The 15,379-nt window shown below is 42.9% G+C and overlaps 1 protein-coding gene across 1 annotated transcript in view; it reads left to right on the forward strand.

Moving 5' to 3' along the window:
• Positions 1–14,063, forward strand: part of TRPC7 (transient receptor potential cation channel subfamily C member 7) — a 156,797-nt gene extending 142,734 nt beyond the window's left edge. Inside the window, 5 exon segments of the mRNA XM_089769627.1 lie at positions 85–306; positions 3,924–4,004; positions 12,477–12,552; positions 13,856–13,987; positions 13,990–14,063. Coding sequence (XP_089625753.1) covers positions 85–306; positions 3,924–4,004; positions 12,477–12,552; positions 13,856–13,987; positions 13,990–14,063 — 585 coding nt within the window.
• Positions 14,064–15,379: the final 1,316 nt, after the last annotated feature.

Below are 15,379 nucleotides of genomic sequence, written 5' to 3' on the forward strand. Positions count from 1 at the left end.
CCTTTATGCATCTGTCTCGGTGACACTTCTCCGTTCCTTTCCAAACAATAACCAGGCCATTCTTCTTTCCTTTCCTCCCTGCAGGAGGATGCAGATGTGGAGTGGAAGTTTGCTCGTGCCAAGCTGTGGTTATCATACTTTGATGAAGGAAGGACTCTGCCTGCTCCTTTTAATCTAGTGCCAAGCCCTAAATCATTTTATTATCTCATAATGAGAATAAAAATGTGCCTCATAAAACTCTGCAAATCTAAGGCCAAAAACTGTGAAAATGATCTTGAGATGGGTATGCTGAATTCCAAGTTCCGGGTATGTCATGTGCTTCTTTTCTTTTAACATCCTGAATGGAAATAGACCCTCAGGTCCTTTGTGGGCCTCAAGGGAAGGAATTTTGCTTAGTTCACAGATGAGCAAAAAAGTATTTAGTATTGTATGCTAATATATTTATTACAGGCCCAGTGGTGGGGGAGACAAGAGGGGCAACTGCCCCAGGGCCAGGAGATTCTAAGGGGCCCAGAGCCTATGGCCCTTTAAATTGCCGCCAGAGTACCATGTAGCACACTCCAGGTGGCTCTAAGGGCTGGGTGCTTGGGAGGGTCATGCTCTGGATGGTGCCAAAGGCTGTCTGTCCCAGCCCTGCTCCTTCTGGGAGTGCAGAGCCAGAGCTCTCCGCCCCCTCCCCGCACCTCGCTGAGGGGGCCCGGCATGGCTGTCAGCTCCACTAATTTATTAATATTTATTTATATTACAGTAGCACCAAGGTAGTGGCCTCATTGAGTAAGACACTGCAGCTATCTAGGGGGAGAGCCTATGGTCTATAAATAGACTGGGAAGGGGAACTGGTGAAGTGACTTTCCCTAGGAAGTCACAAAGCAGGCCAGTGGCAGGGCTGGGAATGGAAGAATGCAAGTCCCACTCCACGTGCCTATCCACAGGACCGTGCTGCCTCTCGGCACCATGTTTTATATATTGCCTAGCTTCTTTATCGTCATTATGTAAAAATCAACATTGAATACGACATCCGATTTTATCTGTGGAAGCAGCGCTCCAACCAGGGAACATTAACTTCTCCCAGCAACTGGCAGCTGTAATTAGCAACCTCTCCACTTACAGCTGCCTAATGACGATCATCCGCAGTAACAGACCCTGCCTCATCTGCCACCTGTGCATTCTTTCGAAAGAGAGCTGTGCTTTGGGAACACACAGCTCCGGTGGCTTCGGAACAGGCACATTGGCAAGAGCCGAGTTACCGCTCCCTTAGTGCCAATGAGCTTCTGCATGACAAAATATGAGACATGCAGAGAAACATTCCAAAAAATCTGGCACTTTCCAACCGAGGTGGCTTGCCTAGCTCCTGAAGAATATGGGGAGATATATGGGGAAAGCTTAATTCAGTGGACATTTTTTATTTGCAGAAATGTTATTGGGACAGATCTGTTCTTAGCAAACAAAAAACCCCATAGGCAAATCTGTCCCCTTCCTTTGCAGCACTTCTGTCAGTTTGGAGTTTTTGAATAAAATGCCCAGATCTTCCCACCCAAAATTCAGTTGCAGCTGCTTTACCGTGACCATCCAACTCAGCAAAAATTAAAAGAGGTGATGGGCTAGCTTCATTTCAACAGCATGGGCCCTCATTTTAACTTCCTGGGCTCGAGCTGAGTTTGAAAAACAACACTGAGAAGTGAGACCTAAAAATAAAAGAGTTGAGATTTTTGTCTTTGTTTAAAGTTCTTGCACATCACAGAGGCTGAAGTGCTGCTCCTAGGCGACACCACCAGGTGATCTGGGGCTTGTTAATATTCAGGCTGCATGTTCCAAGAGACATCAGTTCATGCTTTTTCAATTTTCCTCTCAATATCCCTGCATGTTTTGAAGGCCCTGTTAACTCAAACCTGTCAGCTGCTTCTGCCATTCACAGGACATAAACTAGTGAGAAGGGGAGGCCCTGTTGAGTACAGATGCAGACCAGAAAAGAGGCAGTGAATCAGCCCTGATGGGGGCCAAATAAATGCAATAAGTCAGCAAAATAACAGAAGCAAATAAGAGGCAAGAAACATAGAAATGAGCTGGGAGGAGAGGAGAAAAAGATTGCGATCAAAGAAATATGCAGAAAGGAGGAGAACAGGAAGAGGTAAGAAGAAGCTGACAATGCATCAGAGGAACACAGCCAAAAGCGGAGCCACAGTGGTGATAAAGGGAAAAGCTGAAGCAAGAATAGTACAGAAGACGACAAGGAAAAATGTAGGAGAGGAATGCAGAGGAGGACTTTGCAGAGTTTACCATTGTAATCTGCAGTCTTTGTGACTGATTGGAGTTGATTGATACCATCCACTGAGTCTGATGACTAATTTTCTCTTCTCTTTGTTCAAAAAGCTATTTTCAAAATTCAGCTACAATCACCCAGAAAATTAAAAGTAATTAAGAAAGCGCTGCCTCTCGCCCTTTTACACCTGCCTGCCTCAGAGTGGTGTGACACAGCTACAGTCAAAACAGCCTTTGTTTAGACCAGTGACTCTTAATCTATTTACATGCGGCTCACAATGTGTCATGTGGGCTGCATCTAATGCTATCTGTAGGGACCTGAAAGTGTCACATGGGCTGCAGTTCTGTGCTGATTGGGCCACAAGTGGTTTGCAGGTCACAGGCTGAAAACCGCTAGTGTAGACAAAATGAGATTGAGTTTCTCTCTTCTGTTCATTTTGGCAAAGAAGTGAGAGAATTCCCTCCCTCTGCATCATAGATTCATAGATTCATAGACTTTAAGGTCAGAAGGGACCATTATGATCATCTAGTCTGACCCCCTGCACAGTGCAGGCCACAGAATCTCAACCACCCCTCTTAGAATAATCCTCTCACCTATATCAAAGATATTGAAGCCTTCAAATACTTTGAAGGACCCAACATGCAGAGAGTCCTTCAGCTGTGATCTGTGCCCAATGCTACAGACGAAGGCGAAAAACCTCCAGGGCCTCTGCCAGTCTACCCTGGAGGAAAATTCCTTCCCGACCCCAAATATGGCGATCAGCTAAACCCTGAGCATGTGGGCAAGACTCACTAGCCAGACACCCAGAAAGTTCCCTATAGCAACTCCTATCATCCCTCCATTGACCTATTTCCAACTGATAATGAATGGTCAATTAGTTACCAAGATCATGTTATTTCATCCAACCATCCCCTTATCATAGAATCATAGAACTGGAAGAGACCCCAGAAGGTCGTCAAGTCCAGCCCCCCGCTCTAGGCAGGACCAATCCCATCTAAATCAACCCAGCCAGGGCTTTGTCAAGCCGAGACTTAAATACCTCTAGGGATGGAGACTCCACTACTTCCCTAGGTAACCCATTCCAATGCTTCACTACCCTTCTAGTAAAATAGTTTTTCCTAATATCCAAAAAAAACAGCAAGTCACTGCCGTGCTTTTCTGAGTCTCCATTTTCTTGTCTGTAAAATGGGGGTGACCTATCTGACTCCTTTGTCAAGCACTTTGAGATCTGCTGATGAAAACTGCTGTGTGAAAGCTAAATACGAATTATGTTTATTAATTGGAGAATGTAAGTGTTGGTGGAATGAGGAGTAACGGTAGTTCAAACTAGGAAGCCTAGTTCGAACTACCTAGTTCGTGCCGCGTGTAGCCGCGCGGCACGGGGTTCGAACGAGCGGGGATTTAAAAATGGCAGCGCCCCACTTATGCAAATGAAGCCCGGGAAATTCAAATCCTGGGCTTCATTTGCAATTGCAGTATGCCTACATTACCCCACTAGTTCGAACTAGCGGGGTAATGTAGACATACCCTAGGATCTCCAACCTGCTCACAGAAGGCAATGTTTTCTAATGTCGGCATACCTCTTTTAATCTGAGATGGAGAGGTTTGTTTGGGGGAAGAAGCGGATCCAGATTTAACGTTTCATTGTGTTTTATAATTTCAGAAAGTTCGTTTTCAATCTAGTGCTCGAAATTCAGAAAACTTTACTGTGAAGAAGGCTTATAACAAGCCCACAAGATATCAGGTAATCACAGTAGAACATCAAGAGTTAGGGGAAAGATCTGTAAGCGAACCAGGTTTATTTTGAAATGATCAGATTTGTCAGTTTACAGTGGCGTGTGTCAAGCAATCAAATCAAAGGACACAGTACATTATGGGTGTCACGGAGTGTGGGGGAGTCACTGGGCCCTGCACCCTCCTCCGCAGTAGGGATGTTAAATATCGGTTAATTGAATAGTCGAGTAACCTCATGAATTCTTATCGGTTAGTCAACTATTCTATAATTCCCGGGGGCAGGGCCCGCAGCCAGTGCACTCTGGCCCCGCTCCGGCCCCACCCCTGTATCAGAGGCAGCAGTACGGGGTTCCCGGTGAGAACTGGTCCACGAGGGGAGCCAGTTTAAAATCCAGCTCCCCTCACGAGACATGGAGTGAGCTGGAACTGAGCCGGGCTGCCTGCCCACCCAGCTCTTAAAACACTTTAAATTAGGTGTATTAATTTAAGACACCTGCAGCGGGGATAGGTCCTGGATCTGGTGTGAGCCAGAACTGAGCCGGGCTGTCTGCCTGCCAAAAAATGTACTGGGGAGGAAAGGAAATGTGTGTAATCTATGGCATTAACCAATAAGCTTTTGCTTATCGATTAATTGGTTAATTGACTACACTATTACATCCCTAATCCGCAGCCAGATGTGACTCTCAGCCAACAAGTAGAACAGAAGGTTTATTGGTTCACAGGGACACAGAGTCACACAGACTTGTTGTTACAGGAACCAGGAGCAGTTAGTACAATCCATCTTGTGGTTAGGGGGCCCAGAGCCAGAGCTCAGGGTCCCTACCTGGCCCCCCAAGCCAGCTAGACTCTCTTCTCCATAAGCCAGCCGAAAAAACTAACTCATTCACCCAGGAACTGGTCCCAGCCTTCTAGGCATCCCCACTCCCTCCTTTGTTCAGATTCCTGGGCAAGGTGTTATCTGCTGTCATCTGGTCCTCAGGACATGAGAGAGACTGAACTTATTTCCAGCCTTCCACTCCTCATCCAGATAGTGTTGCAGTGCCCAGGGAAACTGAGGCATGCGTGTGCGCGCACACACACACACACACACACACACACAGAGTTACCACAGAACAGTGCAAGACAGTAGAGTCATATACAACACAACATAGCAAACAGAGTGCACACAAAAACAGTGAATACGGTGACTACAAGAGTGAATACGATCCCCCTTATGTCACAATGGTACAGAGACCAAACCTTCTCCTTTCATAATTGCTTAAGGCAGGATGGCAGTGTAAAATCTATAGAAATGCATTTAACATTAATGTGATTATCGTGAACTTAATACAAGAAGCATTCACCTGGGCTTCATCGTAGACTCATTGACAGTGTTTCATTTTGTCATGACACAGTGTGGTCTCTCTAGACTTTACTTTGACATCCTCATGTGCTTTCTTTGGCAACACTTTGTACTATTGAGCTGGATCTGCAATGTGGTATGTTACAAAAAATAATTCTGAGAGCAGTGATAACATAGCTTACTTTCCCAACACCGTGAAATTACCATTGTTGTAAAGTCGTGAGTAGAACTGGGTGAAATACTTCTTTACAAATAGTTTATTTGCTAAAAAATGCTTTGGGGAGAACCACCAAAACTGTTACTGAATTTAGAGTGAATAATGCCAATAGAAATTTGGGGAAGGGGAGAAAGCTTTCAAAAGGTTGAAGTATTTCCATTTGACATCCATGAAATGAAACATTTTGACTTTACATTTCAAAATTACAATTAGTTTTGAAATGTACCTAGATTTCACTAAAAAAACCCCAATATACTCAAAAATTAAACTAAACCTTTCATTTTGGGTCAAATGAAATGTCTCGTGCATCCTGAAATAATTTATTTTTAAGCTTTTCTTTTGCTGAGAAAACTGATGTCACTTTTTGTAAAAGATTTTTTTAGTTTGGGCACCAAAACATCAATTATTCACCAACTTCCAGTCCTGAGAATTTATTATTTTGGTAGTCATATTTTCTATGGAAACAATTGGTTGTATGTGTAGTAGCAAAATCTCCAACTAAGCAGGTTTATGGTTAACATCTACATACTTAAAATATTTGTAAATTATTAACAGGATTATGGAAAGGAAAGTGGGATAAAAAAGTATAAGTATGGCTACACTGCACCGTTATTCCGTAATAAGGTATGGCCAATAAATGCATAAAGAAAACTGATTCCTGCATAGAAGGCAATAACTTATGAATTAAGGTGTGATTCTGGAATTTTTTCTTACATGAGTATCATGCATTGAAATCCATGGAACTATGTGAGTGAGCAAAGTCTGGAGGGTTGAAAATTAGTTTAACTATCCAAGATTTTCAGGAGTAAATAGATTTTAACCTCTAGTTTTCTGTCAGTGGGTGCTCAGTGTGTTGTAGAAATCAGGTGTCTTTATGTTGCTTCAGATTAGGCAAACTGAAATCAACAGCCATTTCTGGAAATCTTGGCCAATATTTCTCTATTGTGTCTGTAACTATGTTGTTGAGAAGCCATTTCACTTAGGTTACATCTACACTGTGGCTTTTGCCGCAAGTGCCTATGCAAATGAAGCACGGATTAGCGTACCACTGCTCTTCATTTGCATAATTTATTCAAGCTGGTTTTGCACAAAAACAAGCCGTGTGGATAGGGTTTTTTTTTGCGCAAAACCCCTGTTTTGCACAAGAAGGAAACGACCACACTGCTTGTTTTTGTGCAAAAACCCCTTGCGCAAAAATATCTTCAATAAATTATGCAAATGAAGCACAGCGATATGCTAATCTGCACTTCATTTGCACAGGCTCCTGTGGCAAAAGCCGCAGTGTAGATAAAGCCTTAGAGTAGAAAAGAACCCAGAAGGGGTGGAAGACAGCAGTAGAGATGCCAGGCTAAAATGCCACAATACAGTATCAAAGCAAAAATACAGTAGCATTGCTGAATAGAATGCAAGGAATGCCTCCAAAGTCTGCAGAGTAAAATCCATGCCTCAGATTCTTGATAAAGAATTATCACATTTGCCTTTCTGCTGTTCAGTATCCTGGCCAAAGCCTGCCATGTTATATTCTCTGGTATAGTTGGCACTATGAAGATCTTGACATTTAGCACCTTTAACTACATGGCATGGGTAGTACATCTTATTGTAAATATAGGCAGTGCAGCAACTATTGTGGTTGGCACAGGTAAATGCTCTGATAGAAAATGTCAAGAAGATAATGGCATTCATTATATGTTGAGTCCTTGTTTTCCTGCAACTTCCCTATTTTGAAAAGGGTTTCTGCTGGGATCTTGTCTTTCCCCACTTTCCCCAGAATGTTCCTCAATTTATGTTTTCTCAGGTGGCAACACGTCTTCCATCTGGATTCAACAACCTTGGCCATCTTCAGCATACAGTATGTGCGCTGTGTCTCCTATATATTTCCTTCACTGACCCACCTGGCTAGAGAAAGATCTCTTCTCTAGAACAACAAAGTCCTAAACATTCCACATTCCATCCCTAGACAGCACATAGACAAATAATTGGAACCTTTTTTTTTTGTCATTCTCCTGCCTTTATATTGCTACAGTTCCCATCTAGCTACTTAATGATCATGACAAAAGGGTGGGATGTTTTTGGTTTTGGGTTGGTTTGGGGGTGGAGTTGTTTCATAACCTTTGGGGAGATTGTCAGTGACATTTAAAGCAGCACAATTTATTCTTGTTCAATGGACATACGGGGCTGAACCTCGGTTGTATGAGTAGGATGGTTCTGTGATTAGTGTGCTAGCCAGGGCCATGTGAGACCTGCTCTGTTGCACACTACTTCTGGGAAAAAATTAAAAAACAACAAATGGTCTGCTAGCACTTTATAGACTAACAAAACATGTAGATGATATCATGAGCTTTCATGGGCACAGCTCACAAAAGCTCATGATATCATCTACATGTTTTGTTAGTCTATAAAGTGCTACCAGATCATTTGTTGTTTAACTTTATCCTGTACAGACTAACTCAGCTACCCCTTGAAGCTTACTTCTGGGAACTTAGGCAAATTGCCTAGTCTCTCTTTGTCTCAGTTACACAGTCATAAAATGGGGATGATAGAACTTATCTGCCAGTCAGGGTATGAGGAGCCATATGCTTTTAAGAATTATGAGATGCCAAGAGAAATGAGGCCATCTGAGCATTAAGTTGCTGTGATTCCCCTCCATTTTTATCCCAAAATGACAAAACTGCTCAAAAAGACCACCTTAAAATGTCTGTCTTTCAGTCCCAATGGGAGTAGCCATTCACATCATTACATAAAAGCCAGAAGACAACCATTCATAGTATTCAGAGGTAGCCATGTTAGTCTGTTTTAGCATGAACAACAAGGAGCCTGGTGGCATTTTATAGACTCACAATTTTATTATGGCATAAGCTTTCATGAGTTGCAATTCACTTCATCAGATGCATGAACGGAAAGGGAAGGAAACAGACAGTAGGGGTAGAGATATAGGAGTGTTACATCAGAGCTAATTGAATCAGGGTGGCTGTGGATACGAAGGCGAGAATAGCTAAAGTGAAAAATCACTTATGGTGATAAGTGAGCCTTAAGTAATTTTCCACTTTAGAAAGTTTTCCACCTTCTTATCCACATTCACCCTGATTGAATTAGCTCTGGTGTAACACTCCCATCTCTGTACCCCTACTATCTGTTTCTTTTTCTTTCCCTTCATGCACCTGATGAAGTGAACTGCAACTCATACGCCATAATAAAATTATTAGTCTTTAAGGTGCCACTGAACTCATTGTTATTCATAGCAGTGTAAATAGAGAGGAGTCTAAGAGCCTTCTTAGCCCTATCCTACAGTTAGGGCCCTGCCATTGCCTTCAGTGGGAGCAGGAGCAAGATCTGGAAGGCAAATCCAGTTCTTGCATGTAAGGGTATGGAGGCTCCCCCCAGATACTTGAGCGAGTGTGGTTCTATTGCATCAAAGGAGAGGGTTGTGTGTGCGTGTATGGTCAGAAGGTACAGACAAAAAAATTCAGTGTGGCAGGAGCTTCTTGCATGGCAGCAGGCACGGGTAGGTGTGGACAGGACACAAACAGTCCAAGGGGGTTAGGGATAGCTGGGATAGCATTTCTGCCATTGTCTGGATCCTCCTTTCTTGACCCTATGGGAATGGCACCAGAAAGGGGGAGGGGCTGTATCCTGAAGAGACAGTCCTCTTCCTAGTCCCTGTATCTCTTCATGACTGGCCCAGCTGCTGAGGTCCGACATTGGGCAGAGGCTGTGCCCCTCAATGTCTAATGCCCACATCGTTGTCTAGGCACAGTAACTCTCCTTAAAGTCTTATCAGCTGTGTATAAGATCATAAAACTAAGGCTCAAAGTGAATGCAATAAATAATAAATGAGGCGTTGCCTCCTGTGACGAATAAAAGAAATGAGTCCCGGGAGTAGGGACTGTGGTGACTCAAGATGAAAGTAGATGCTAATGGGCTTTTCCCTTTCTAGTGTCTGGATCAGTTATTCTCAACCTGTAGCTTGTGGGACACTTGGGGTGTGTCTAGACTACAGGGTTTTGTCGACAAAAGTGAACTTTTGTCGACAAAACTATACCTGCGTCCACACTACCACTGAGTTCTGTCGACATAACATCGACAGAACTCAGCAGTTTTGTTGACGCTGGTAAACCTCATTTTACGAAGCATAATGCCTTCTGTCGACAGAGTTCTGTCGACAGAAGGTGTTATTGCATGTAAACTGTCCTTTGCGTCTACACTACCATGTCGACAAAGCAGCTTGCTTTGTCAACAGAACTCAATGTAGTCTAGACGCTCTTTGTCGACAGAAGCCTGTAGTCTAGACATACCCTTGAGGCCCAGGTGACATCCTCAGAGCCATATAAGGAGCATGGGATGTAGCCCACATAACACAGTTTGGAACACATCTCTGGCCCACAATGGTAAGCAGGTTGAGAACCACTGGTCTGGATGCTCGAAAAAGGATGTTAGTGCACCTGTTCTAGAAAGCAGATGGAGAGTGTCCCTCGTTAGATAGGAAAAGGAACTAAAAATCCTAACGGGATCAGGGCAAATCCCAAAGAGACATAGCCTCCTTGCAGATCGAGCACCACCTGCTTTGATTGTTGGGTTGACATTTCCGCCGAGTAACTAAACATTGTGGGCTCAATCATGCCACACGAGGGGGAATACAAGGGGGAACTCTGCATAGGACCATTAAGCTTCCATTAACCCTCTTTGCATGCAAGCAAAGAACCCCAAGCAAGAATGCATCCACTTCCATATCTGTTCTACACACTCAAGTGTAGATTATTTTTCATTAGTTGTGCGTTTGGGCACCCAGGGGAGCTATATAGTTATCTAAAAATGTATTTAGATGCTTAACTTTAAACTCCTAAAAGGTAATCCCTTGGGCCTGTTTACACTGCAATAATAGATGTATGGCAGAGCCACAGTTGTCCTGGGTCAGCTGACTCAGGTTTGCAACCGTTGGGCTTTCTTAAAATTTGTAGGCTACGTCTAGACTGGCATGATTTTCCGCAAATGCTTTTAATGGAAAAGTTTTTCCGTTAAAAGCATTTGTGGAAAAGAGCATCTAGATTGGCACGGATGCTTTTCCGCAAAAGCACTTTTTGCGGAAAAGCATCCGTGCCAATCTAGACGCGGTTTTGCGCAAGAAAGCCCCGATCGCCATTTTTGTCATCGGGGCTTTTTTGCGCAAAACAATACCGCGTTTTCTACACTGGCCCTCTTGTGCAAAAGCATTTGCGCAAGAGGGCTTTTGCCCGAATGGGAGCAGCATAGTATTTCCACAAGAACACTGACAATCTTACATGAGATCATCAGTGTTCTTGCGGAAATTCAAGCGGCCAGTGTAGACAGCTGGCAAGTTTTTCCACAAAAAGCTGCTTTTGCAGAAAAACTTGCCAGTCTAGACGCAGCCATAATGTAAAAAAGTGGGCTCAGGCCAGAACCTGTGGTCTGAGACCCTCCCTTCTTGTGGGGTTTCAGCCCAACCCTGTCTACACTGCACAGTTGACCTGGGCTCTTACACTTGGCACTGTGGGGGTTTTCATTGCAGTAAAGACATACTGGGAGAGATCAGTCTGTTTCCTCTTTTTGTCATATTTCCTGCTCATCCTTAGATCTTCTCCAGACTATCAGTGGTGGGATTTTTTTCTCTCTTTTTACTAGAGAGCTAAAAAATACACAGGAGTTAAGTAGTAGCCTAATGTAGAACATACACGGCCTTAGGAGGACTTCTAGTTATACATCTCTGTATAAACATAGTTTCAGCACTTTTGCAACAGCATCACATTGCAAGATCATATCTGATTTGCTATCTGCTACCATTCTTCTCTATGTCTGCACTTTCTATCCAATAATCTTCCATTTCATACTTCTACCTGGTGTTATTTTTCATTGCATACGTTAAATACCTGCTATTTTTCTAAAGTAATTCTTATTCATTTTAAACCTTTTTTCCAACTTTGTTGGATCTTCTGACTCTTTTCTCTATTTTTCACTGAGTTTTGTTCTGCTAGCATCTAATACAACATCCACAGGAGTCAGTGGAAGTCTTTCCCTTGACTTCACAAAATGTAGGATCAGGCACTAAGTTCAATGAAATAAGTGACTTTGATAATGTCATTAACAAGTAATTTATTTTTTTCCTCCAGATTTTTTCTGATGAATACTTTAAACAGCAACCCATCTCCCAAAAACCTAAACTTGATTCCGCTTCTTAGTTTGATATTTAAACATTTTTGGTTATTTTTCATGTATGGGCCTTCCACCATATTTGTATGTGTCCCACGGTATCCTTTGATCTGCATAAGAACATAAGAATGGCCATACTGGGTCAGACCAAAGGTCCATCTAGCCCAGTAACCTGTCTGCCGACAATGGCCAGTGCCAGGTGCCCCAGAGGGGGTGGACCGAAGACAATGATCAAGCAATTTGTCTCCTGCCATCCCTCTCCAGCCTCTGACAAACAGAGGCCAGGGACACCATTCCTTACCTCCTAGCAAAGAGCCTTTTATGGACCTAACCTCCATGAATTTATCTAGCTCTTTTTAAAACTCTGTTATAGTCCTAGCCTTCACAGCCTCCTCTGGCAAGGAGTTCCACAGGTTGACTGTGCGCTGTGTAAAGAAGAACTTTCTTATATTAGTTTTAAACCTGCTACTCATTAATTTCATTTTGGTGTCCTCTGGTTCTTCTATTATGGAAACAAGTAAATAACTTTTCATCATTCACGCTCTGCCTTTCATGTGGGACCCTTATTCATCTTTGTTATTCAACTATTGCAACACAAAGTGTGTAAGTAAGATCCTGGCTATATGGAAGTCCATAGTGAAATTCTGATTGAGCCAATGGATCCAGGATTTCATCAATCTCTTGCTCAAACTGTTCATAGTAGTGCTAGAATGACAGATAACCAATAGCATTCCATGTAACCACTTTTATTCACATTGCAGAAAATAATGAAGCGTCTTATTAAGCGATATGTACTGAAGGCTCAGGTCGATCGAGAGAATGATGAAGTCAATGAAGGCAAGTGGCTTTTACAATTAATGATGTTACAGTTGCTGAAATCATGCATCGTTATTCAGCTCTGAACTGGTGTGTCAAATCATAAATCGTATGGGCGAGACTGTCTGCAGCAGCTCTGTAGAGGTAGCGTTCACAGGCATACCCTGGTGAGGGTAGATGACCATCTGTGTGCCTTTACAGTTTTGGCCCTCTCGGTGAGCTGAAATGGTCTGTGGTCTAATTTCTGTGGTCTAGGAAGGCTCTCTAAGGCCAGGTCTACACTAAGAGGGAACACCGAAGCAAGATAGTCAATTCTGGCGACGTTAAATATGCAGCTGGAGATGACCTACAGTGTTTCATGTTTCCCCACTGTCCCCACAACAGGTGCCTGACAGGAGCAAATGCTCCTGTCAGAATCCCTTGCTCCTCATAAAAGCAGGCGCACGGGCAGTTGGTGGTGGCGCCCTGTGAGTCTGATTTAATGAGACTTAACTAGACTCACTAAAGCAAACTCTGGAAGATCAATTGCGGCAGCAGCGATCTTCCATTTAGAGTGAACATGGCCAGAGTTATAGCAGACGTGCCCTTGAAGTTGTCTAGAGACACCAGGGTGGCATGGGGTGTGGCCTCACCATGTCTTACCTCACAGCTCTTGGTTCACCCCTGCACTGCAGCTTGTGAAGGGACCTGTGGAGGGCAGCCTACAGGTGTCTTACATGGTGCCTGCACTAGACAAATTCTCAGAGGCTTCCCTAGACCCTGGACATTACCATGGTGGCATACAGGGGTCAGAGCAGAGGGAAAAAAATCCTGCCCACTGTCTCTGCTGAGACTTTTACACTTTACACCACTTTACATCACAACCAAACCTACAGCACCATTCAGCAATGCAGCCAAGACCACCCTTTCTCGAAGCAGACCCATACTTCTTAAAGGCGCATGCCACTGTACATTCATATGGGCATTAGCAAGGCCTTTTTAAAAGCATTGGCCTGAGCTATCCCGTCTGCATCCCTGCAGTTCCCCACTCAGAATACATGCTGGCATGTGACCGCTGTCCCTGAATCACCAAAAGCCACTGCGTAGCTTGGAAAGAACAAAAGGATACTCCACACATTGCTGTTATTTGCTTTCATAATTGGAGCTGATTGTGGGGAGTGGGGGAAGTGTGTTTTTTGTGTAGCTGTTGCTCCAGGTAGGGTCCTGCACATTTGGTGCCATGTTTACAGTTTGCATTCCCAAATGAACACATTCTCCGGAATTAAAACGCGGCCGCTTGTTTAATTCAATCTCGCTTACAAGAACTTTTTTTTTTCAATTTTAGGAGAACTTAAAGAGATTAAGCAAGATATTTCCAGTCTCCGCTACGAGCTTCTAGAAGAAAAGTCAGAAGCTACTGGAGAGTTAGCCAGACTAATACAACAGCTGAGTGACAAGTTTGGAAAGAACTTAAATAAGGACATTTGATGGTGAACAAAGAGAAAGACAGCGAGTTTTCTAAACATTATTTGATATTTCAACCAGCATTTTAAGAGAGCAAAAACAGTGCAAGAGATGGGTACCGAGCCCTGAACTTTTTCCACCTAAAAGATATTGCTAAGGGCACTGTGCATTAGAAGGTGTTTTGGGGAGACGCCAACTATCAGTTTGTGACTTTATGTTATAAAGGTGATATGGTGATATAAAAATGAGCCCATTGACATCAGAAATAGATGCACCATCTCCAAAAGTTAATCATGGTTATACTAGGTACACAAGGCACCTTTTTAAAAAAGGCAGAGAGCCAAATCTTCAGATGGTCTGAATCAGCATAATTTCACTGAAGTCAATGGAGCCAAAATGGAGTCAACTAGGCTATGTCTACACTGCAACGCTATTTCAGGATACCGGAGTATCCCAAAATCGCTATCCTGCATCTTCACAGCAAGCCCGTTATTTCAGGCTCACTATTCCAATGTCTCTGTAAACCTCATTCTACGCGGAGTAAGGGACGTTTCAGAATAGCGTTTTATTTCAAAATTTGGTGCCGTGCAAACAGTGCCAAATGACAAAATAAGATATTTTGAAATAGCATCAAAATAAGATACACAGTTTGCGTAGCTCAAATTGCATATCTTATTTTGAATTACGGTGATGTGTAGATGCAACCCTAGAGAGCTGATCCATTAATCTAGGGGTTAGATCTGGGTGAATCATGCAAAAAATATTCCACAAATATTCATTAAAACTGTAAAACAAATTGGCATTCACTTAGAGATGTGCACTTCTTTCGTGTTTGCTTTCCATGGACACCTATGAAATTGAGTTTGACTAGCACTGGGGTTAATAGAAAGCAAATGTGAAGTCACACATTAAAATACAGTGATCTTAAATTGACTTCCTCTGGGGATTTATACTGGAAACTTCATTTTAAGAGTTAACTCATTCAGTCAAGGAAGAATAACAATATCGTGTGACTTGTGACCAATCACAATGAGGCAACTCAGCTCAAATTTTGAATGTCAAATGGCAAGCCATAGCATAAATGAAATTCACAATGGATATTGCAGAATGGTATCAAACTGTGAATACATTTGGGGGAGGAAACCTACCTGTAACTGGCTGAGGACATTCCATTGACAAAAAAGGGGTAATTTGTCAAAAAGGGACTTTCTAGGAATTATTGCTCAGCTGTACTAACAAAAAACAGGAAGTTTTAAAAATTAAACCTATTTACAAGCTGCAGTAGCAGTCAGTCCTCCAATTGTACTGTTACAAGGGGAAAGTTCAGTACATGGTGCAACTGAAAACTCAGTTGCTTGTTTATTTGATTTTTTTAAGCTGCTCAAAGCACACCTTATTACTTTGG

The sequence above is a fragment of the Pelodiscus sinensis genome, chromosome 16, assembly GCF_052426305.1.
Source record: "Pelodiscus sinensis isolate ZL-2025 chromosome 16, ASM5242630v1, whole genome shotgun sequence".
Classification (NCBI taxonomy): domain Eukaryota; kingdom Metazoa; phylum Chordata; order Testudines; family Trionychidae; genus Pelodiscus; species Pelodiscus sinensis.